The sequence below is a fragment of the Marmota monax genome, unplaced genomic scaffold (assembly GCF_021218885.2).
Source record: "Marmota monax isolate L192 unplaced genomic scaffold, Marmota_monax_Labrador192_F-V1.1 WCK01_AAM20220418_F8-fsc00109, whole genome shotgun sequence".
Classification (NCBI taxonomy): domain Eukaryota; kingdom Metazoa; phylum Chordata; class Mammalia; order Rodentia; family Sciuridae; genus Marmota; species Marmota monax.
The window spans coordinates 4,873,035-4,895,608 of record NW_026695229.1 but is presented as its reverse complement, the minus strand read 5'-3'; the positions used below and the strand labels follow the sequence as shown (position 1 = coordinate 4,895,608).

General features: G+C 37.5%; 1 protein-coding gene across 3 annotated transcripts in view; it reads left to right on the top strand.

Annotated features, from left to right (window-relative positions):
• Nucleotides 1–22,574, top strand: part of Gli3 (GLI family zinc finger 3) — a 273,879-nt gene that overhangs the window by 151,426 nt on the left and 99,879 nt on the right. For all 3 annotated transcript variants that reach the window (XM_046437870.2, XM_046437871.2, XM_058576864.1), the window contains one exon: nt 3,304–3,409. In XM_046437870.2, the coding sequence (XP_046293826.1) occupies nt 3,304–3,409 (106 nt within the window). The remainder of the gene's footprint in view (nt 1–3,303; nt 3,410–22,574) is intronic.

Here is a 22,574-nt window from a genome sequence, read left to right as displayed (position 1 = left end):
GGGTTCAATAGTTGAGAAATGACCACTGAATGCCTCAGTCATTGTGTTTTATATTTTCCTCTCATTTTTTTTTTTTTTTTTTTTTTTTTTTTTTTTTGCAGTGCTTGGTCACTTTCTCTTTAATTCTGGAAAAAAAAAAAAAAAACGAAAGAGAGAGGGTAAAAGTGAACAAAATCCTGAAAGAATAATTTTGTGGAAATGAAAAGATGGCAAAGTCTCTTCAATGTCACTGTTAGCATAGGTTTTCCTGGGGGAAGAGATTTTTATGCTGCTTGGGTACTCTTCATTTTATAGGATTAACTGGTTAGTCTTCATCCCTATGTACATAATCACTATAACTTTGTTATAAATGTTCACATACAAGATAATGACTGTTATTTCCTGGATATGGGAGGCATATATTAAATGTGGAATAGATTCACACATTAGCCCTATGTGTATGAAATGCCTGCTTATGCTTTTTCATAATTCATAGTTATGTTAACAATTAAAAAATCCAGAAACAGTTACTATCCACTTATATGATGGAGAGAATTTAATTTTGAAAAATGTATCAAGAACCAAAACGTAGAGAAGTAAAATTCCATATCTTCTACCTCTGATATAGTTGTCACAATGTTCCTCAAAACAGCCTTATAAATGGTGCACTGAAGAAGCCTTTAGGAGGTGGATCATATTTTATGAGTGCTTAATTTACGTAGGGTTCTAATAAGTTTACTTCTCTGATTTCCAAGAGCAGGGTGATATGTATTAAGTGAGAAGTCTGTTTGCATCAGCAGGGACAGCTTTTAGGTGTGGAAGAGAAAGTAGAGCCATCCCCATATTTGATGGCCATCTACCTTACCCCAGATTTGAATCCTATTAGCATGGGTTTGTTTCAAAATTTAAAATCAGGAAACATTCACTGAGTATTTATCAGACTTGCAAACTAGTATCAAAGATTATGTCACTCAGTTTTGTTATTTTAAGGAGGATGAATAATTTTCAAGAAAAATGGTTAAATAAAATACAATGATTTAGCCAGGTATAGTGGCACATGCCTGTAATCCCAGCAGCTGCAGAGGCTGAGGCAGGAGGATCACAAGTTCAAAGCCAGCTTCAGCAAAAGCGAGCTACTAAGCAACTCAGTGAGATTCTAAAATACAAAATAGGGCTGGAGATGTGGCTCAGTGATTCAGTGCCTGAGTTCAAACCCTGGTAACTGGTACCCGCTCTCCACCCAAAAATATAGAATGGTTTAGCTCTCTATGGGTGACATTAATTGCTGGAGTTAGGTGCAACAGGGAATTTGCCAACATTGCTGGATGAACTTTCAACTTAATAAATCAACTATTAATATTTGCATTACAAAAGAACTGACCCCACCTTCTTTACATCCTTAATGGTGAGCTTAAAATGCAATTATTTTTTTCATTTAAACTTTATGAAATGTCTTAACACGTTATAAATGATTGGACAGTTAGTGTTTTCCTCACTTGTTGAATTTCCAGCATTGTTGCATGTAATATCACAGTGACAATGATTTGATAGTACCAAAGTGTTTCCTTCCCTTTTTCCATACCACTGCATCCCTCCTTCTGCAACCTTATAACAAGCACAGAATATATTTGAATAAGAGTGTCATTTTTCAGTATGATATCCCCCTTGGATTATTTTCTAAGTCTTAGATACAGTGGAACATTGACAGAATTATAACTTTGGGCCTCTTCCTGGCACACAGCTTCTATCAATGTGATACCCATAGTTTTTACACTCTTATTTTTTTTCTCAATAACCATAGACTTATATTATCAAAGGATAATAGCAAGAGTAAAGCTCAAAACAAGGGAGGCAATCTGTATTAAAATTATTTTTAAAATATTTGTTATGCTCACATTCTAAAAAATGCTGAAAAACATTTGGAAAATTGAAGGATGTACAGGGAAGAAAGTTACAACCACTTGGATTCAGCAGAGGTGCATGTATTGGTCATCCACTTATCCACTTCCTCTTATGAAAATGAACACTTGGAGTGTGTGTTGCCAACCTCAGGGGATGAGGTCCTCATCCTGGCTTTTGGACACCTCCCACACCCCACAGCCTAGTCTTCTTCCAATGGTCACCCACAACCTGTTCATAGGGCCCCATTTGGATTGTCCTTACAGCCTGATTTCCTCAGCCCAAGAAAAAATCTTGAGGCTTCTAGAGGTAACTCAGAACCATTCTGAGGCTTGTTTGGTACACATATCACCTTCTGAAGTGCTGGAGATACCTGGGTTCCCACGATGACCAAGTGTGGTGGGCTCATATTTGAAGAAGTTTCTGCACATTTGCTATCATTATCGGTCTTAGAGCTGTGAAGTCAAACTTCCAGATTCAGTCTCCTTTATCTTGTTTCTTGAAACTTGGGAGAAGCCTTAGTATCATTACAAAGCATTGATCTTGCTTCTAATTATAAAATCTCCTAAAACTTTTCATTTTTTTAAAGAGTACATCAACTACTTTTTGAAATAAAAATTTCTTTTCAGATGTGCAAGAGATGATGGATATCAGTTAGGAAGTGCCAAGTGGTGTAAAGGAGCTATTAGAAGGCACACAGGACCCAGGAACTAGTGACCAGTATATGAGAGGAAGGGGGGGGGGTCTGGGTCCAAAGCCAGTGTTCAGGCTACACTGTTAGAAACCCCCTGCACTTGCTCTAAATTCCCTAAGTCTATGTGAATCTATTCATCTCTCCCAACTAGGCCCTCAGTCTTTCTCTGGCCAGGGTATAGATTTGATGCCTTGGTGATGGGACCATGGATGTTTAACCCAGGCCCTGAAGGAGGGGAACATACATTTAAATTAAAAAAAAAAAAGTGTGTGTATGTGCACACATAGAGTATAGCAAAAACTTCGGATTGTTAAAAAATAAATAAATTTAAAAAACAGCAAGGGCATGGGAGACATGCGACTAGTATTTATATTACGATGCCTTTGTCTAAAATTTACTGGACAGTATAATTTTTCCGCATTGGCTTTGTGGCTCCTTTCAGTCTTTGCTTCTGGGCAACTTTTCTTCTAGAGTAGAAGCTATGCCGTTCTTCTTCTTACTTTCCTGCCTGGGATTTAGTGGGACTGTACTTTTTCTGAGTGGGTATGTAATATTCACCCAGACATTCTCACCTCAATGAGCCCAGTCATTAAATTTCAAGAGTTCTGTCAGAAATTCTAAAAGTAGATTCAGCCTCAGTAGTGAAGATAGCACAGCAGTGTCACCTCATGAATTGAAATGCTGTTTCCAGGTGTTCCTCTTATGTATGGTGGACTTTCTTTCTTTTTCAGATCCTCCTCATCTTTTTCCTGCCTTCCACCCTCCTGTGCCAATTGATGCCAGACATCATGAGGGCCGTTACCATTATGATCCGTCTCCTATTCCTCCATTGCATGTGTAAGTATTAAAACTGTACCCATTAATGAAATGGAACAAAATACCAGCTTTGATGAGCTCAGGATGTTTTCTTAATGGCACATCTACTGGGCTTTAAAGATGTGATAGAAGTATAAGGTTTACTTCTGAAATGCAGCATGTCTATCTGTTTCTGGATTCACTGAATCAAATCCCTGCTGTTTCTTGAGGAATGCCTGTCACACTAGGTAGCTGGCAAGTATTTCCTATATATTTTGCTGACGTGTGTTCTGTGGGCTATAAATACAAAATTAAAATTAGAGGCTTACTGTAAGAGTTAGCTCTGAGAATATGTATTTGGTCAAGATTAGGTTTGAAGTTTTTCATGCTAAAATTTTCATCAGAAGAAATGCCTGTCCTGGGGATCGCAATGAATCATAATGAAATTTTTATGGTAAATTTTCATAGCCCCCATGGTATGTACACCAACAGTCACTTGATTGATGGCAATGTCACCCAATACAAAATGGTAAATGTGATCCAGCACATGGTTTACACAAAGATAAAGGAAAGAATGGTGGTGATAATGTGTATTATAAAAGGAAAAAGAAACCTAAATACCTAAATTGAAAGAATAGTAGATTTGCAAACTAAAATAGTATTTATTTGGAGTACTATCTAGAAAACTGTCCTACACTGTAATAATTGGAGCCATTCTCTGGGAGGGGCCGTCTTCTGCTAATGGCCTTGATATACACATTTAGTCATATGTAATAATCACCCTTCATTCTGAGACAGTAAAGTTAAAAAAAGCACAAATAATACTTTGAAGAATAATGCTGGTTATTTAGTTGGTAGATTGCATCTCCCTGGCTATTAGTTACAGCTGTGTAATTACATATTATGCTGAAGAAAAATGAAGTTGTTTTAAAACAAGTCCTCCTCTGTGAACAGAATTAATTGATATTAACAGTCCTAACTACATGCCCAAGTACACATATAATATTTTACCAACAGTTTTTTGGATCCATCTCCCATTACTGAATTGTAATTTCAGTGTAGATTTGCCTGGAGGTAAGTAATAAATCTGTGTTGCAGACTTCTTTAAGCATTAAAGGAAAAGTGGGTATTTATAGAGAGAGAATGCAAGAAACTTGTGACTTATTCTTCAACTTTTCTCTGCAACACAAGTAAGTATTTACGGCGTTCTGAAGCCTGCTAAAAATACACTCACATAAAACCAAGAGGCCAGTTTAAGACCCCTATACAAAGGGAAGGAAATTCCAAATTCAGACTGAAACATGACATGTAATTCACCCCATTATACAGAGCTTTTATGGTACAGATGGGACCACATGGATCTCAGATGAGGCTCTACCCTGTGGCATGTAGGCCCTGGAGACAAGGATAGCTAATTCCTCCCAGACTTGAGGTTCTATGATGAAGTAATTTAAATCATATTTCTTATGGAATTTTGGAGTTCTTTGCTCTTTCCAAAATCATGTTCTAAAGAAATTTTTTAAAATGAGTTAAGTCTTACCTGTTTCCTCTAGGTTCATCATAGTTTGTCTTGTAATTAAATTCAAATATGAATTTATCAGTAAAAGTCCCAATTCTTGGTTCTTTGACAGGATACGACAGTAAGCCCTCCTATGGTCCCTATGGTGTGCTGTAGACTCTACTTGTGCTATCTGCCCTGGCTCCTAGTGATAACAGTGCCACAGGATAAGGATCAGACAGTTCAGGAATAGAGAATGCTGGGGTAGGGTAGGGCAGTTACATTTTAGGTGTTACTTTGAGCTGGGATTTCTGTGCATTTTAATGCTTCCTACTTTCTCAACCAAGATTTAAGATATTTATTTTTACAGCAATTAATGAAATGTTTCTCCAGCAGCCTACCTGTGTAATTATCTAAGTTTCACAATGTACGTCTGGTAGGTCTTCCTGAGCCTCAACAGAGAAGTCCTGGAGGATTCTGAGATGGAATGTCATTGCTGGTGTGTAGGGATCATGAGGAGTCTATGGGTCTGTGGCCTCCTGGGATAGCTCCACTTTCACTCATCCTAGCAAGTCTCTAGGTGGATGCTGAGCTAATGGAGTGAGCTCCAGGAAGTTGGTGCAAGTCACAACTGCATGCCCTCATCGCATGACATTCTCTCTGCATTGCCCTGAATGATCCTTCCTCTCTGCAGGATGAATTCTGGCTCATATTCATCCTCAGAATCTGAGTCAATTGCCACCTTCCCCTGCAGACCCAGAGGCTCTGTTGTAGTGATACCTTTATTGCAGTGATTTTCCTTTTGCTTGGTAATTTATTATTAGCGATCACTGCCCCTTGCTAGTTTTCTGGGCAGTGTTCAGCACTTGGACAAGCCCTTTGCTGAAGGTGTTAGTGAGCAGTCACGTTGGTTGGTCCAGTGTGTGAGAGGATGGAGGGACAATCAGAGGGCTTGATTTCCCCTTTTCATTTTGCCGCTCACTTGTGCTGTGACCTCTGGTTACTTGTTCTTGATGTGATGGTTTCATTGCATGGAAATGAAACAATCATTTGTTTAAACTTTAACCAGTTCTTCAAATTGCAGGAAGAATTCAAAAGAAATAACGTTCATGCAAGCACACTGAAAGACATGGAGCTCTGAACAAATGCTGGGGGTTAGCAGGTGAGACGGCCAGGGCTGTGGGGAACCAGGAGTTCCTCTCTTGGCCTAACTCAGTGATGAGTGCTTGGGCTGCTTCATACCTGCTGACATGTGATGGGGAGGTGTCTGTGATCATCTTGAAAGTGGAGGGTAATGTTCCTGAATAACCAAAATCTGCAAAGCAAGTCTTTGCTCTGCGCTAAAGCACAACTGGAAAAAAAAGAAAATGATTTCATCTAGAATCTAAATTTCAAAATGCTTTCTGTATCATTGTGTTCTAGAAAATGAGATCAAGTGAGCTTATTAAGCTCGGAGAGTAATATTTTAACTCTAAGAAGACAAAATTTAGGGGGAAATTCTCATTATTCTTTGCACACAATTGTTCTTCGGGTGCCAACTTTAGAAAATAAATTATAAGTCTCTGAAAAACAAGGATTTGTGTTGATGGAAATGCCGACAGATCTCTGTTTAGAAGGATGGCAGGCACTGTGATAATTATGCTATCATATCCCATCATTAAAGATTCTATTGAAAGAGGTTTATAAATTGCTCCTCTTTTTAGATAAACCGCCCTATATTAAGGCATCAACGATATGGTGCAGAATTAAATTAAAATCTCATAAAATGAAATATGTTCTGTATTAGCTGTTTGACACTTAATTTGCCTCTGAATGAGTAGAGGAAATCACAAATTAACCTGCCTTTGTTTTTCCAACCATGGCTTATTAGGTGTTAGAACAACTGCAATTACAGCCTAATAATAACCACTAAGCCTTATAAATATGTACGGAAATACGTCAGCTTGTGTGAACGAACCCAGTTTGTTAAATGGAGAGCCTTCAGCTTACCCTGCTTGCTCACAGTGTTATCCACAGTTTATGGTTAGGTGGTGTAGATATAGAAACTTAAATTGATTCAAATGCAATACTGGAAATAATATTAAAATTTATTAGTATTTCCTTTAGCTCAGAATCATGAATTTAGATTTAGAACATATAAGTAGGACATTGAATGTGGATATCCTCTTTCTCTGAGTTGTCGCATAAAGCCTTTTTATAAAATGTACAATTCCTGCATTGTTTTTGTGTATTTTGAGTAGTTTCTTAAACAGTGCATAAGTGGAATCTTATCTTCTGAATTATTCTCCACTGAATTCACTAGAATTTATGCCTGATAGACTACCAAAGTGTCTTTATCAAATCATTTGTTATGACCATGGATTCTGATAAGTCATATAGCAAAATTTAGACTATATTTTGTTTAATTACTGAGATTATTTGGACCATGAATGAAACTTGAACCTGTATACACACAGTCGAGGCAGTAATTTTATGTGTATTTTTACTTGGTCTTCTCTATATTTGCTGCCTGACTTGTTTACATCAAAGCTGTGTCCTTGTACAACCTGGGATTGCACTACTATATTCTATGAGAATTAATGATTCCCTCTAGACTAAAATTATTAGCAGCTTTAAAAATTTCATTTGGAAATTTAGACATTGGTGTTTACATGTTTCTACCTTATAATACACTATAGAAGTAAAGTACTTTTTTCTCTTGCATTTTGAGTGTGTTCTTTTTTTTATGTGTTAGAATTCACTTAAGTATTCCTTCTTTTAAAAAGTAGAAATGGTATATTTCTAGAAACTCAAATTATAAAGTAACTTTAAATTCTAATTTGATTTTATCCAATCTGGATTTTCCTGGGATATTTCCACACAATCTTTTTGAGCTCCAATCTTCTCATTCATGGACCAATATGAATTGGATTTAGGACTATCCCATTGCTTCATACTGATATCTGCAATTCATTTTCCAAAGCAGCGTCCTTAGTTACTAACCCATTACAATAATCCAAGCCCCACACATCTTGCCAGTGGAGCTGAGCTGTGCTTGCTTTGTGCTGTGGATATGTACAGTCCTGAACTCAAGCTGCATCCTGAGCCAGCACATAGAGGCTGGTGCATTCCTCCATCCACTTTCCTAATTGATTTTAGAAAACTCTTTATGTTTTCTGTATTGGAGGAAGTGAGGACTCACATTCTGTTCCTTCCATTGAGTCACTGTTGTTCATTCTGGGCAAGAATGCCTGACTCACTGAAATCACTCTACCAAAGTAAGAAGAGCTGTTTCCCCTACTAAGAGGGGTGGCTGGGGAGAGGATTCAGTATAAGCAAGATAATTAATATTAGCTGTGAAATAAAATGAACTGGATATAGGTAAGGCTTTGCCCCCAGGATTAGACTGCCTTTTAGGCATGAGAGTAGAGAAAGAAGCAGCAAGTTTAGAGAATGAATACATTCATTACTTCTCAGAAATAAGACACTGAGAAAAAGATGTACCATTATAGTAAAAGTCTGGAGAAAAAAGTAGATGACCAGAGGAATTCCTGAGTCACACTCCTCTGCCCTAAACTTAGAGCCTTCCTTGTTGGGAGTTCATATAATATTTATTCAGGAGAAGCCGGCAGCCTAGCCACTTACTGAGAACTGTAAGATGGGCCCGTACGCCTCATATTGATTTCATTCATTTTATTCTCAGGAAAGCCTCCAGTAAAATATGGAGATTTAGCAAAATCTTATAATTGTGTTTGGGGCCGTAAGTAGTTTGGAATATTTCAATAGCATAATTTAAAATTAACAAAGTAAAGTCCTTCTTTCTTTTCCAATGTTTGTATACTACCATAAACATTATTGGAATTGATAAAGTATAATGGATCATAAAGTAAAATAGATCATATCAAATATTATAGCTAACTTTAAAAAAAATAAAAAGGAAAAAGAAAAAAAATGAACTAGACTGTAATTTACAATTACTTCTCCCAGGACACGGACTGTGCATTTCTCTGCATTTGCAAGGCTGAGTCTATGCCTTACTGATCATAGCTCCTAAATAATTATTATTTTTAATGGTAATAATAGGCCATTGTTTGTTAGGCTATTGTTACTAATATTACTTTTTTTTCTTACTTTTATTAGAGTGTGTAATCTCATGCTAACAATGCTAGTACACTCAGGAGTAAAAATCTAAAAGCTCAGTTGCTAAGGTTCTATTAAAAGTACCTATTGCTTTGGCAAATGCTCTCCACTGCAAAGTTGTTTCCCTGATATTAAATCAGTTACTGTTGTAGATATTTGAAGTTACCTTACATGACTGGGTGCCATTTTATTTATATCTATAGCTGTTTTCCAGACCCTTTACATGAAAGGAGAATTAAAATTAGCAATTTTAAATGGACAATTTAAGGAGAATACAAAATTTGATAAAGTAAAAAAAGAAACACAATTAAACATGAAAATAAATGTAAAATTAAACATTAATTTTTTAATCATATTTTTGTAAATGTTTTTTAGTTATAGATGGAGACAATATCTTTATTCTATTTATTTATTTGTATGTGGTGCTAAGGATTGAACCCAGTGCTTTATATGTGCAAGGCAAGTGTTCTGCCACTGAGCCACAACCCCAGCCCTAATCATATTTTGAACGTAAAAATATGTAAAATTATATATGAAAAAAATGGAGTGTCGAATTGCTTATAATCCCATGACTAGGGAGACCGAGGCAGGAGGATCTTTAGTTTGAGGTCAGTCTCAGCACTTAGTGAAACCCTGCCTCAAAATAAAAAGACTGGGAATGTAGCTCAGTAGTAAAGTACCCTGGGTTCAATCCCTGAACCAAAACAAAATACAACCAAACAAAAACAAACAAAATAAGACAAGAAAACAAATTCCAGTGATTAACGCTAATGTTGAGTACTTATCAGTGGGAGGCACAATTTTAAAGACTTTCTCTAGTTATCTCAAGTAATACAGCAAGTTGATTATGATGGAGTTACTGTGATTGGCCTCATTTTAAGAGACCTTGACATGGAGAACTCATTTAGGTTAGGAGTAGGTGGTGCCATTATTTTAACCCAGATATCAAACCCTACTCCCTTTCCTCATGACTGTCATGGTCTGCTAGTGAAAATGGACCCCATACACTTTGCAGCTCTAGACTTTACTTAATGAATATGCACAACTAAATTCCAACCACATTTGAAAGGAAGTGTCCAGTGTCACTGGCTGCATTCATCTGCAAATTTCTAAGGCAGAGATATGGCAGTGTGAAGAAGAGCCATAAATAGTTACATTCAAGTGTTTGAACTAATAAGCTTGTTTGTAGCCAAAAATATAATAAGACACACACCAGTGTTTACTGCTGTAGAATTTATGGTGCTAAACTGGGCAATTTCTGTATCTAGACACAGGTGTGGTTTTGTACACTGTGATTCATTAGCTCCATGGAATGTGGACCAACACTTAATTACATCTGAGAAAACTATATAAAAACATGGGTAAACGATGATTAGTGATTATAGCAGTATATCCAAGAGAATGTAATCCATGTTGAGCCAGACCCCAGTGTCTTTCTGACTGGAACCTTTTTCTTTCAGATACCCATGGTTTGCCTCCTCACTTCATAGTTTCCCTGATTGGATGTCTGCTTATCAGAAAGTTCTGTGAAGAACTATCTAAAATAGGTTATGGCTTATGAGCCAGCTCAGGCCCACAGACTGGTTTTGTCAATAAAGTTTTATTGGAATGCAGTTTTGCCCATTGTTTGCTATCTCCTGTGAATAGCTTTCACAGTACAAGGGCAGAATATAGTAACCGTAACAAAGAGGTTATAACCTGAGAAAGCTAAAAGATAGTCTGCCAACTCATGCTCTGAAATAATACCTCATCTAGCTTCACTCTTTGCCACATTCTTTGCTTTAGGTGTTATTATTTAAAAAACAAACAAACAACAACAACAACAACGACAAAAAACAGTGCCACGCATCATATTTTATACTTTCAGCCTTTACTGCTACTACTCCCAAGATGTTTTCATTGCATGTCATGTTAGTTCAAAAAAAGAAAGTGAACCCTATTTGTCATGGTGTCTCACAATCAACAGAAAAAAATTAAAGCCTGCCAAATTTTCAAGAACTCCCTTAGGCCATCTACCTGCATAGTTAGTCCCTCAGATTAAGTATGAATATGTGGTTGAGTTTCACTTCCTTAACTTTTAAAATTTTGATGAGGGGGGACAACATAAATCCAGATCAACCAATACACATGGTATTTTGCATTAAGAAATGAACATGAAACCAATAAATTGTACTCAAAGGGCATAATACTTTGTTCTGTTTTACAGTGTTTCTAATGACTGAAATATTGAATTTGGTCCTCAGTTGCAGGGAAGTGGGCCCTAATTATAGAGTGTATTCAGAGTCTGAGCGCCAGCTTCTTGGATAAAATTCCTGTGTTCTTTGTGCTGTGCTCAGCAGCATGGTCCGGGAGCAGATATTGACTGAAGTATTCACGTTCACTGAACCGGAAGCCGCCGACTCTATAGAGGCTGCTGTCAAACCTGTTGCGGGGGCCTGGGAGGTACTGGACTGTAACCGACTTTTTTCTTTGAGTACAATGCTTCCACTCATGTTAAGCCTGGCTTCAAAGAAAACAGAAATTTACTGCCACCGTTTTATTTATTTTTCAAAATATGCGTTTGAGAAAATTGAACTTTAACAGAATTTGTCCCCACGGGAAGATGCTTGGAGGTGAGTTTTACATGATGAATACTGCCCAAACTGAAGCTGCCTGTAGCTCTTCCTATGTGGCCATCTTTCCTTCACTTAGGTAACAGAGCCCACTTTTCACTAAACAAAGACATGCCATTTCCTATAGCTGCACAGCAAGCTGAGTTCATTTCAGTCCTTTCCCCAGGGGAACAAAGGCCGATGACACAGGACTGCCTGTCATTCATTCTTATTATTGTTGCATCCCTGTCCCTGCCCCCAGGGAAATTCATCCATCAAAAACTAAAATGTGAGCAGATATGTTTCCAGGAACTGCTTGCTAACTTTTTGAATACTAAGTAACAAATTAGCTAGTTTTTTACCTCGTCCCTGATCCAAGCCCACTAAAAGGAAATAGCAGGAGAGAGGTAGTGTTTAAAACTTATCCACAGAGACTTTAGTAAGGTATAGAGTATTCACTAGCTGCACTGAAAGAAATTGGGGGGGAAAAGCCATTTTTAGTTTTGGTCTGATCTTTGTAAAAAGCATATCAGAATAGTAATGAGTAGGCTTATTTCAGTTTGGTAAAATGTAATATTGTGTGGTTCCTGTGCTGACCAAAGTGAAGGGGTGACATTACATCAATATTTAAAATTCTGATGTGGAAAATCATCCTTTCCCTCCCCCTTCCTCTACCCCAGAGTATGCACACACAGGAGGAGAAAGCATGCTGGAAAGGGATTGCCTTAGGGAATGAGGTGCATTTTCACTAGAGAAAAAAGTGATGATCCATAGCCCAAAGCCAAAGGCTGCCTAAAATTCCTTCATCTAATATTCTTGGTTATGCAGCATCTCACATGTTTAAAAGTGACTGACGTTTAAAACTTTTTATGCAACTGCATTCATTAATAAGAAGTTCTGGTTTGGGACTGTTACAGGGATCAGAAACAGCCCCCATCTAAAATTCTGAACCAATACTAAAGTGAGTTATGTGTGCAGTTGCAGTTGAAAGCTTTCTCTTTTTATTTTTTAAGGCATTCCTTTAAAGATTTACCTGTTGAAGGATGCCTGGCTTCTAGACAGCAACTGTAAATTGTTCCTAAGGAGTGGATGCTCTCACCACAGTCCCAGTCACTCTAGGTAGCAAGTACTCAGTTTGAGTGAGGTATGTCAACTCAGCACATTAAATGATCCCCACACCTACCCCCTACCCCCAGCCCCAGGTTTGACAAGGTTAATGTGCATCACTCCCTACCTGGGAATGAGTTAGACACCAAATGACAACCACCAGTACTCTGAAATGGATTCAAATAGTATCCAAATCTTGCCAAGTTCATCGTGAGTGAACAGTGTCTCTATCAGGTGGAGGTGAGGTTGGGTGAGCACAACACCAACAGTTAAATGATTTACTTCATTTACAAAACAAATCAGTAAACCATGTTGCTTGAATATGATTTACATTTTTAAGATAGCCTCTAAAGAAAGTATTCCTGCCTTACTCAAATGCTTCTTAATTCTATTCAAAGTAACCTCTGGCTCCTTCATAGGACGAAATCCCTGTATTCCTAGCCAGTGTTGTTTTCAACATATGATATACACACCTGAGAAATTTTTCAGCAACAAATTTGCAATTATAAACTGTAAAAAAGGCACTCTGATTTTTCATATCCTATTTCCCGGGGATATAACTGATTGATTTTAGCCTTATGTTAAATCATATTTACGTTACATGACCTAACATGTTGGCTATATTTATTTAAAGTAAGCATTTTATGTTATTTTGTGTAGATTCAGTATGTTACTGTATATCTACACACACTACACTAGCATCTGTTCATTTTCTCTGTGTTAATGTCTTGTTATTGGAACTTGTCAGTCAAAGACAGCATAGTCTTCCATCTTAGTGGAAGCAGTTAAGAGGGCAAAGAAAGGTCAGCCTCAGGTATTCTAATCTTGTTTTAATGATCAAAATATGAGCACCTCTGATGTTAGATTTTAAGTCTGCTATGATACACATAGTCATTGGACTGAGGAAAGAGTAGCCAAAGTCAAGTTTTCACTGGAAATAGAGGAATTGTGGGGCTGGGCTAAGGCAGATACAAATTGCTTCAGAAGCTAAATCCTGGAGAGAGACTCTCTCCAGTTGCAAAGTTACACCATTGCTGATGCCATGTACTGTTTGTGAGAGAGCCCTTGACCATTTCGAGAGTGGCTCTTCATTTTCCCAAGTGTGGGTAGCAGGATGTGGGGATCTAACTTAGCTGGTTCATGTGCTTCCAAAGGCTTTCCAGTGATCTGAGGAATAATCGAAAGGTGCATTGCAGCATGTGTAATTTGTTACCCTCCCCCACCCTTCCTCATCTTTTAGCCCAGTCGGACATAGGACTTCGTTATTTAGGTTATTGTTTGTTGTTTCAGTGTTGTTGGGAGGAGGGAGTTGTGGAAGTTGAATTGGAGGTAATGAAAAGCAGAGTCCACCCCCTTCCTCCAAGTGTATGGAGGGAAACCTCCTTCCTTGGTCTGTTTGCTTTGCAAGGGTGTTCTTTGATGAGGTCTTTGTTGCAGGCACCCACTGAAGTCTCAGTGTACTCAAGCTTTAGAAAAGGCGATTGGCCCGTCTTTGTTTTCTTTGTTGAACTGTTTATTTTGCTTTCTTCCCACGAGGTTCCCTGGCCCTGCTCTGACAACGCTTTTCTGCATGAATTACATTCCTCGGAGCCACAAGTCTCCTAATTCTTCCAGTCCATTTGATTCCAGCCTGTGTGATTAGTCTATGGCTTCGATCTGCCATGGGTCTTTGCCAAGCGGAGTGCTTCCTAAGTGCCCCTAATGTGGGGACCTAAAGACATTTTTTAACCTCATTAGCGAGGAGAGAAGTGCTTCATGCCAGCTTAATAACGTGGTTACTCTTGAATCATAGCTTTAAAATCAGTGAAGGAGGCTACTAAGTCATTTGGTTTCCTTTGAGTGTGAAGAAGGCAGTTGAAGGAGGAGGACTGAGGTTATTGTATTCCTGTCCACCTTAGAAACCTAGTTGTCCTGGGTGGGATGGGAGGGGAGCCCCTTCATGCCATTTAGGTTAGTTCTCATTTCTAAGGCATCTCATAATTTACATTTCTGAATTTAAGATGTTTGCATCTTTAAATCACACAGAATGTATTGGGCCTCTGTGTTGAACTATGAAAAAAAATTATTCAGCTATTTTAATTATGGCTATTGCTTTTTCTTCTACATATATATTATTTTCTGAAGCATGGTTTATAACTGGGACAGAGATGAACAATTGATAGATTTTAAGATCATATCTGTTTAAGTCCTAGTAAATATTTCATTCTTCAATGCATTATACATTTGTTACTGGTACTGGTAAAACAGTGTCATATAACTCAATAAAATTCAGCTATCTTAAGAGCAAAGTTCTGTGAGGGGTATGTTCATCGGTTTTTACCTGTGTGTGCATGCATGTATGCCCGTGCATGTTAGAATCTTGACTTCACAAGCAAGTGAAATGCACGGGAGCCTGCATTCACTGGTGGCATACCCAGAGTAGTTTTAACTTGAGACTTCCTAAAAAAAAGACCAAGGACTTTGTCAGAAATGATGGAACACAATTATTGATTGAAATCATACAGTGTAAATGCCCACTTACACAAGGAAGATCTTCCGTAAATGGGAAGTCCCAAGCAGTGTGCAAGGGCATAGGTTTCTTTGGGATCTACTTTTCTTAGCAAGGCCTGGTTTGAACTGGGCTCTTGACCTCTGACCTTTGTGAGACCACTCAAATAGCTGGGTATCCTCAGGGCAAACTTTTTGGTGAGTGTCTTTCCAGTGCTTTCTTAAACAATGATGGTGGTTCTACACATAGGGAAGATTTATTAGGGAGACAGAAGTTAAACCTCCCTTGGTTAGAAGAGGTACTTCTTGCTTGGATTGGTCTCTGAAACCAGATCCCCCAGAGATCTGGAAATAGCTCCTCTGATACTTCCCATGTAGCACAGAGAAGCATCCCTCATAGTGGGTGGGGGCTGGATTACAGCTTTGCTAAATAATTGCCTCTGAGCACATGCCCTCTCTCCCATACAGTACTGGTCAAGTTAGTCCCTGATAATGCTGTTTTCATGGACCTCAAAGTATAATCCTAGAAAATGCAAGCATAATTCTTTTGGCACTTGGCTTCTGGTGATCCTCAAAACCTGTTAACCACCATTTTCGTGATACATGTGGACCTCAGTCAGATTCCTTCTCACCTCTGCCACTTGCTGGCTGTCATTGGACGTTTTCTCTGACCTCAGTGGGCCTTGTTCTCAAGTTTGATATAACATAGTTGTATCAAATGATTGTGGGAATGTCTAGATTTGTTCAGATTTGTGCTTTGTTTTGTCCTTGTGTGTGGACACTTAGAAGGGCGTTCTGTAAAACACTGTGGCTATAGGTCACGCGTGCCCATGTGCCATTTTTTTTCCTAAGCCATAAAGTTTCTAGCTTCCTTTTTTCTCACATGAAGATCTGGTGGGAAAATCCTGCCAATATGCTTCCCATACAGCCCTCATTCTTCCCTGTCCTCTCCAAGTGGCACTTTGCATGTCCCTCCCATCAGAGAGCTGCCAGGGTACTCTCTATACAGCTGAAATGTGGACTCAAATAGGTTCCCTTAGAAATGAAAAGGTAACTGGAAAATCATACCATACTCTACTGTTGCAAGCCTCAAAAAAAAAAAAAAATGTTAATATAAGCTTATTTAAGCATATGTGCACATACTTGCCTTTAAATTGGAGTAGTTTTCCTTTGTGTTTAAAAATGGACTTTGATCCTCACTGAAGTAGTCGTGTTGAGATAATGGGTTGTTTAATTTCTTGAGAATATTTTAGTTAATACCATTTCTGTTTTGAATTGCATATTGGATGGCATTGTTACCGTATTTTCACACTTAGTGTCTACATGTCCTACAAGTCTCTATCTGACTATGCATAGCACAAATACACCAGCAAACCTTGTCCTTAATGGAAGCTGCTCAATGTTTAAATAATGATCATTTCTTATAAACTAGACAAAACCAAAAAAAGAAAAAGGGACTTTGAAGCTAGAGTATATTTGAAGCCAGTTAGATATTTACTGTTAGATTGCTTGATCCATCCAAGTCTACTTTCTTCCTTCAATCCCTTTTTATATCAAGAATTCAAAAAAGGAGCATATATAACCGCACTTAAAACAGTGTCTGTCACTGCATAGGTATTTGATGAATGGCATAATTGCCTAATACACATCTATTCCTATGTTTAAATTAGCCATTTTAAGTTGTATATCCTTGTTTTCATCTTTTAACAGCTCTGAAATTGGGACGTATTTTATAATCTGTGGTGTTTTATAATCATTTATCGGTGAAGTGACAGTCATGCAGAAGTTTCAGGTTATCTCAATAAAATTATTCTGTTTTTATTTCCCCTTTTGTGCATGTACTAGAGTGGTAGAGGATAAAAATATCTATGTCTTGAGTAACTTTAAAAGAGCCATTTTAATAACTAAAGTAAAAGTGGAAAGCCATAAGGAAGTATTGTCTTATTCATTAGCACCTAACATTGAATCTTTAGATCAATGTCATCTTAGAGTTGATGAAATACAGTATAGACCATATACGTATTACATGTGGGTACAAATGTGAATTCAGAAAAAAATTCAATTCTTTGTCAAGTCTTTTCTCCTAAGATCTTAGACACTTTAAAAACATATATTACAATAATGCACCTAGTTGCAGGAGTGCAAAGTTAAAATGTATAGAGAATGTTTTCAAAATGCTGTTATGGCCCAAATCCTAGAAAATGAAAAACGAGGACATCTTCAGCTTGGAACAGCATAAAGGAGAAAAGCATGTGTTTCGTGCTGGTTATGCTGGTGTATTTGTGCAGATGCATAGCACAGGCTCGGAGAGGGTAAGACTTCATGATTAATGGTGTTTATTCTTGACAGAAGCCTCCTTTATTTATCTGCAATACAGTTTAGCGATTTTATCAGGCCCCTGAATGAAAAATATTCAGTCATACCAATATTGCAGTGTAAATTGAGTAGAGTCACTTTTTATTATATCTTTCTGCCTTATCATCTGCACAGTAATTTTCTAGCAGAGGTTTGATATGGAAAGGCTGGATTTAGCTGTACTTGACACAAAGCCTCTTCAATTTCCCCTAAAAGTTCAGGCTGCTCTTAGAAATGTGTGTGTGTATGTGTGTGACTCTGTGTGTGTGTGTGTGTGTGTGTGTGAGTGTGTGTGTGTGTGTGTGTAATATATAAACCCTCCTTTCTTATCCAAGCAATTTCAGGATTTGAAAGAATAAAGATAAAATGCACAAACCTGGATAGGAAAAATATTGTTAATATAAAAATATCTAACAGCTGTGAACTCACAGGTGAAAGCTCCTTTAGTGTTTAAGCTTGTGGCTCAGTATTGCACCTTTTGCATGGCTTCGTGGTCCCACTTTCTTCTAATCAATCACCATCCAAATCCAATCAGCATAAAGCCAGACCCTATCATTTCTCCTGAGAGTGATATCAAAACTGAAGACCAGAGTGGCCCAGAGAAGACATCAGTTGCCAGGATGATGGCAGTGCAGTTGTAGAGGAATGGAGAGAGGAAAAGAAGATACCTCATTTGTAGAATTTGCACAGCTCTTTGTAGAATATACAAATAATGTGTCAGTAAACTTTTAACAAGGGTTTATTCAAGCTTCAGACTTTATGGCCTTAATTGTCAAAGCTGGTCAATGAGAGCCAGGGACAATTGTAGATGTTGTTAAATTTCAGGACCAATGGGGACTTTAAACCTGGTATATAGAATAGAGATCATTTAGTCAAAATTTTCTCATTTTTACAGATTTATAAAGTAAAGCCCAAAAGCTATTGCCAATACATCTCCAGTCTCATGCACAGATTTTTCAAGGGTAATATGAGCAAATAATTCTTTCGCATCATTTACATGTTGCCAATTAGTTTAATCTTTCCTCTCTTGTGGAACCTGAAGATTTGCTTTCCCTATAAATAAGGGGTTACAGGAGCAGACTTTGTGGCTCCAGAGCAAGTCATCAGGATCATTTTTATTCTTCTGTATTCCTGGGCAAAGTTCTGTGAAACTATAACAAGACCCCTAAGAAAAGTATCTCCTTATGTGGAAATTAATGCTTCTTCTCTCCTAAATAATATAGAGGAATTGTTTTCTTGTACAGAAGATAGTCTCTTTTCCCATATTTAATTAGTTATTTATTAATTTTTTCCGTAGTACTGGGATTGAATCCAGGGGCGCTTTACCACTGAGCTATAGCCCCAGCCCTTTTTATTTTTTGTTGTGAGACAGAATCTCACTGAATTTCTGAGGCTGGCCTGGAATTCGTGATTCTCCTGCCTCAGCCTACTGTGTTGCTGACATTTCAGGCGTGTAATGAATTTATTTTTTGAAAGGTTTATACCCGCAAAGAGGATGAGATTCGGGAATATTGAGAAGTGTGTCTAGGATGTAAAGTCTTAGTTCACAGATAGTAGAGTCCAGCAAGCTCTCTTCCCAGTTAAATCTAAAAAGCCTGCTACTTTAAAAAGGCCCGCCTTTTTCACCTCTATTAGTCCAGAGGCCCTGACAAACATTTTTTTTTTTTCCTGACAAACATTGAGGATTTCATTCTAGAGGAGAATTATTGAGATCATTAATAATAGTTCCTTGTTAGACATTCCTGTTTACTTAAAATAAGGATGATTCAAAGAATGAAGGAAAGTTGAAGTCAGGTGTATCTTACCAAGGACCCTCAGAGACAATCCAAATTTGGGATCTAAGGGACAATATAGTTGGTGGTAAATAATGGTAATAATGATGGTGATGATGATATAGGAAAAAGTCCACACAGGAGCTACAATAAGCTCAGTGAACCAGGCTGCTCTTTACAAAAGATTTATTCTGTCTTATTCTTGGTGATGCTTTATACAGAAATGGCCCAGAATTTCAAACGCACCCTATTGTCTGTGTAAGTATCCTTTAGAACACCTGTAAGCAGATGCAACATGAAGCAAGCATTAATTTGTTGGAATCCACCTTCATGTTTCTAATTATTTCCACCCATTAACTGAGACCTCCTGCTGGGAGAGTTCCTACTTAGATAATACATCTTGACCTGTGCTCCTGAGATTTTAAAAATACTTGTTTACTTTAAGTTATTTAAATGAGGCAGGTGAAAGATACCAGCAAAGCTGGCTTGCTTTTTAAATAAACAATTCTATTGGAATCTCTTGTGGGTACTTTAGGGTTATTTGTTCCTTTGGTCCTGGGCATCATGAGTAAAGCTGAAAAGTTTCTATAAAAGAAGGTCATGATGAATAGGATTCTACTGTGGCAGAAAATGTAACACCTCGGCAAATGTCATGCTTCCCAGTAGCTTTCTAAGTGCAGTTAATTCAGTTTAAATGGGACCCAGTTGCCCAATGAACTCCTCTTTCTTTGCTACTGTGTTTCAACATCTTTCTACTTAATGTATATTTTCTTTTGGAAAGGATATTATTTTTCTTATTTGAGTACTGTTGTGGAACACTTCCACAAAAATAGGATCTATAGAGCCAGGCACGATGGTGCACACCTATAATCCCAACAGCTGGGGAGACTGAGGCAGGAGGATCATAATTTCAAAGCCAGCCTCAGCAACTTAAGGAGACCCTATCTCTAAATAAAATATAAAAAGGGGGCTGGGATTGTGGCTCAATGGTAGAGTGCTTGCCTAGCATGTATGAGGCACTGGGTTCAATCCCCAGCACCACATTAAAAAATAAATAAACAAAATAAAGGTATTGTGTCCATCTACAACTAAGAAAAAAAAATCTTAAAAAAGAATATATAAAAAGAAGTGCTAGGGATGTGGCTTAGTGGCTGAGTGCCCCTAGGTTAATTTCCAGTACCACACCCCCCCAAAAAAAAGGATCTATAGAATGAGTGGGAAATTGGCAGAAAAGTCACAGAAATCAAACCTATTTGAAATTTTTCACACATTTTTAAACCTTTGCTCATCATGATGTTCTGTTTAAAAATAATTTTTAAAATTTGTTCTAATTAGTTATATGTGACAGTAGAATGCATTTAGGCACATCATACATAAATGGAGTATAACTTCTCATTCTTCTGTTTGTACATTATGTAGAGTTACACTAGTCATGTAATCATATATGCACAAAGGGTAATAATGTCCGACTCATTGTACTATCCTTCCTCCCAGAAAACCTCCTCCCCTCCCTTAACTGCCCTCTGTCTAATCCTAAGTTCCTCTATTCTTCCCTAGCCAGCCTGCTCCTTATAGTGAATTAGCAACTGCATATCAGAAAACATTTGGCATTTGGTTCTTTGGGATTGGCTCATTTCACTTAAGATGATATTCTCCTGCTCTATCCATTTACCTGAAATGCCATAATTTCATTCTTCTTTGATGCTGAGTAATATTCCATTGTGTATATATACAGCATTTCTTTGTCCATTTGTCTGTTGAAGGGCATGTAGGTTGATTCCATAGTTTGGCTATTGTGAATGAATTGCTGCTATAAACACTGATATGGCTGTATTACTGTAGTATGCTGATTTTAAGTCCTTTGGGTATAAACTGAGGAGTGGGATAACTGTAAAATGGTTGTTTTCCCAATCTTTAAAGGAAAAAAAAAGTTTTCTTTTTTAATCAAAAATAAAGTCAATCCCCAGCACCACAAAAAAAAAAAAAAAAGAAGTTGCTGAACTAAAATTACATATTAACCATGCTCTTGAATTGACTTTGGTGGGGAAAATCACATCAATTTTGCTAAGGTCAAATCAAGTCACTTCCTCTATCTATTTTGTTAGAAGAAGAGGTGAGATGGGGGTGCTCTTATATAATGCCCAGGGTGTCCAAATATTTGAACATGTCCCAGCTTTAGGACAGCTCACTCCCTATGAGGTCCTAGAGAGAAACCATTACACAAGAATGCAATGACTTCAAAACACCTTTGATCTTAATTAGCCCAGAGCTCTAGTAATAGAGGCAGCAGGAATGAGAGTGTTGGTCACAAGGCCAGCTTCCACTGAGTACTTACCTTGTGACAGGTGCCAGGCTAAATGCTTTCTGTACACAGTAGTACCCTCAACCCAACACCATCCATGGTTTCACTTGCCGAGTCTATGTGCTTTAAGGCAAATGGTTGGGAAGTTCTCAAGGAAAGAGGGTCCCCATGGGACGGGCCAGAATTCAGCTCCTAAGACAGTTTCCATCAATCCCCAAGGCACAAAAAGTAGGAAAGAATCACAATTAGACACCCCAGTATCTCTCCTGATCACTACAGCTGTTTTCTCATCAGAGTGGTATCTGTGGAATTCATACAAATGAATGTGACATATTAATTCTCCTAATAATTGATTATGTTTATGCTAATTACATTATGTTGTATATATAATATCATACATATTATTTATCCAAATACGTATTGTATATATTAATTATATTTCTAATTAGTTCTAAAAATTACATAACATTAATGTTTTTGCAATTTTTAATAAACTTTATAATAAGTGAGAGAAGAAAAAATTTCTCTTTCATTTATTGCACATTGCAAAAGCAGGAATACCTTTGCATGGAATATGTGAACACCTTTTCATGACATCAAAAGCTGCTAAAATAATGGTTTTAAATGTAATCTGCACTGATGTTATGAAACAATGGATTTATCAGCTATCATTTTACTCTGGTATACTGTCTTTCCCATTAGTTTTCCCTCTTCTGCTTGTTTCTAAAGTGTTAGAGACATACATTGAGCTTTCTCTATACTTGGGATAATTGGGGCAGGAAGAAGGAACTATGAGGGTGTTTGCTTAGCTCCTAAGTACTTATTTGGACCAATAATATGTTTATTAAAGGATTTTTAAAATAATAATGCATTGCACATTATAGTTGGTTGGATAGACTTTCTTTTAATTCTTTGACCTTGAAATTACAATCTATTAATATAGAAATATTTACAGAATTTTTTTTAGCAAATTGCT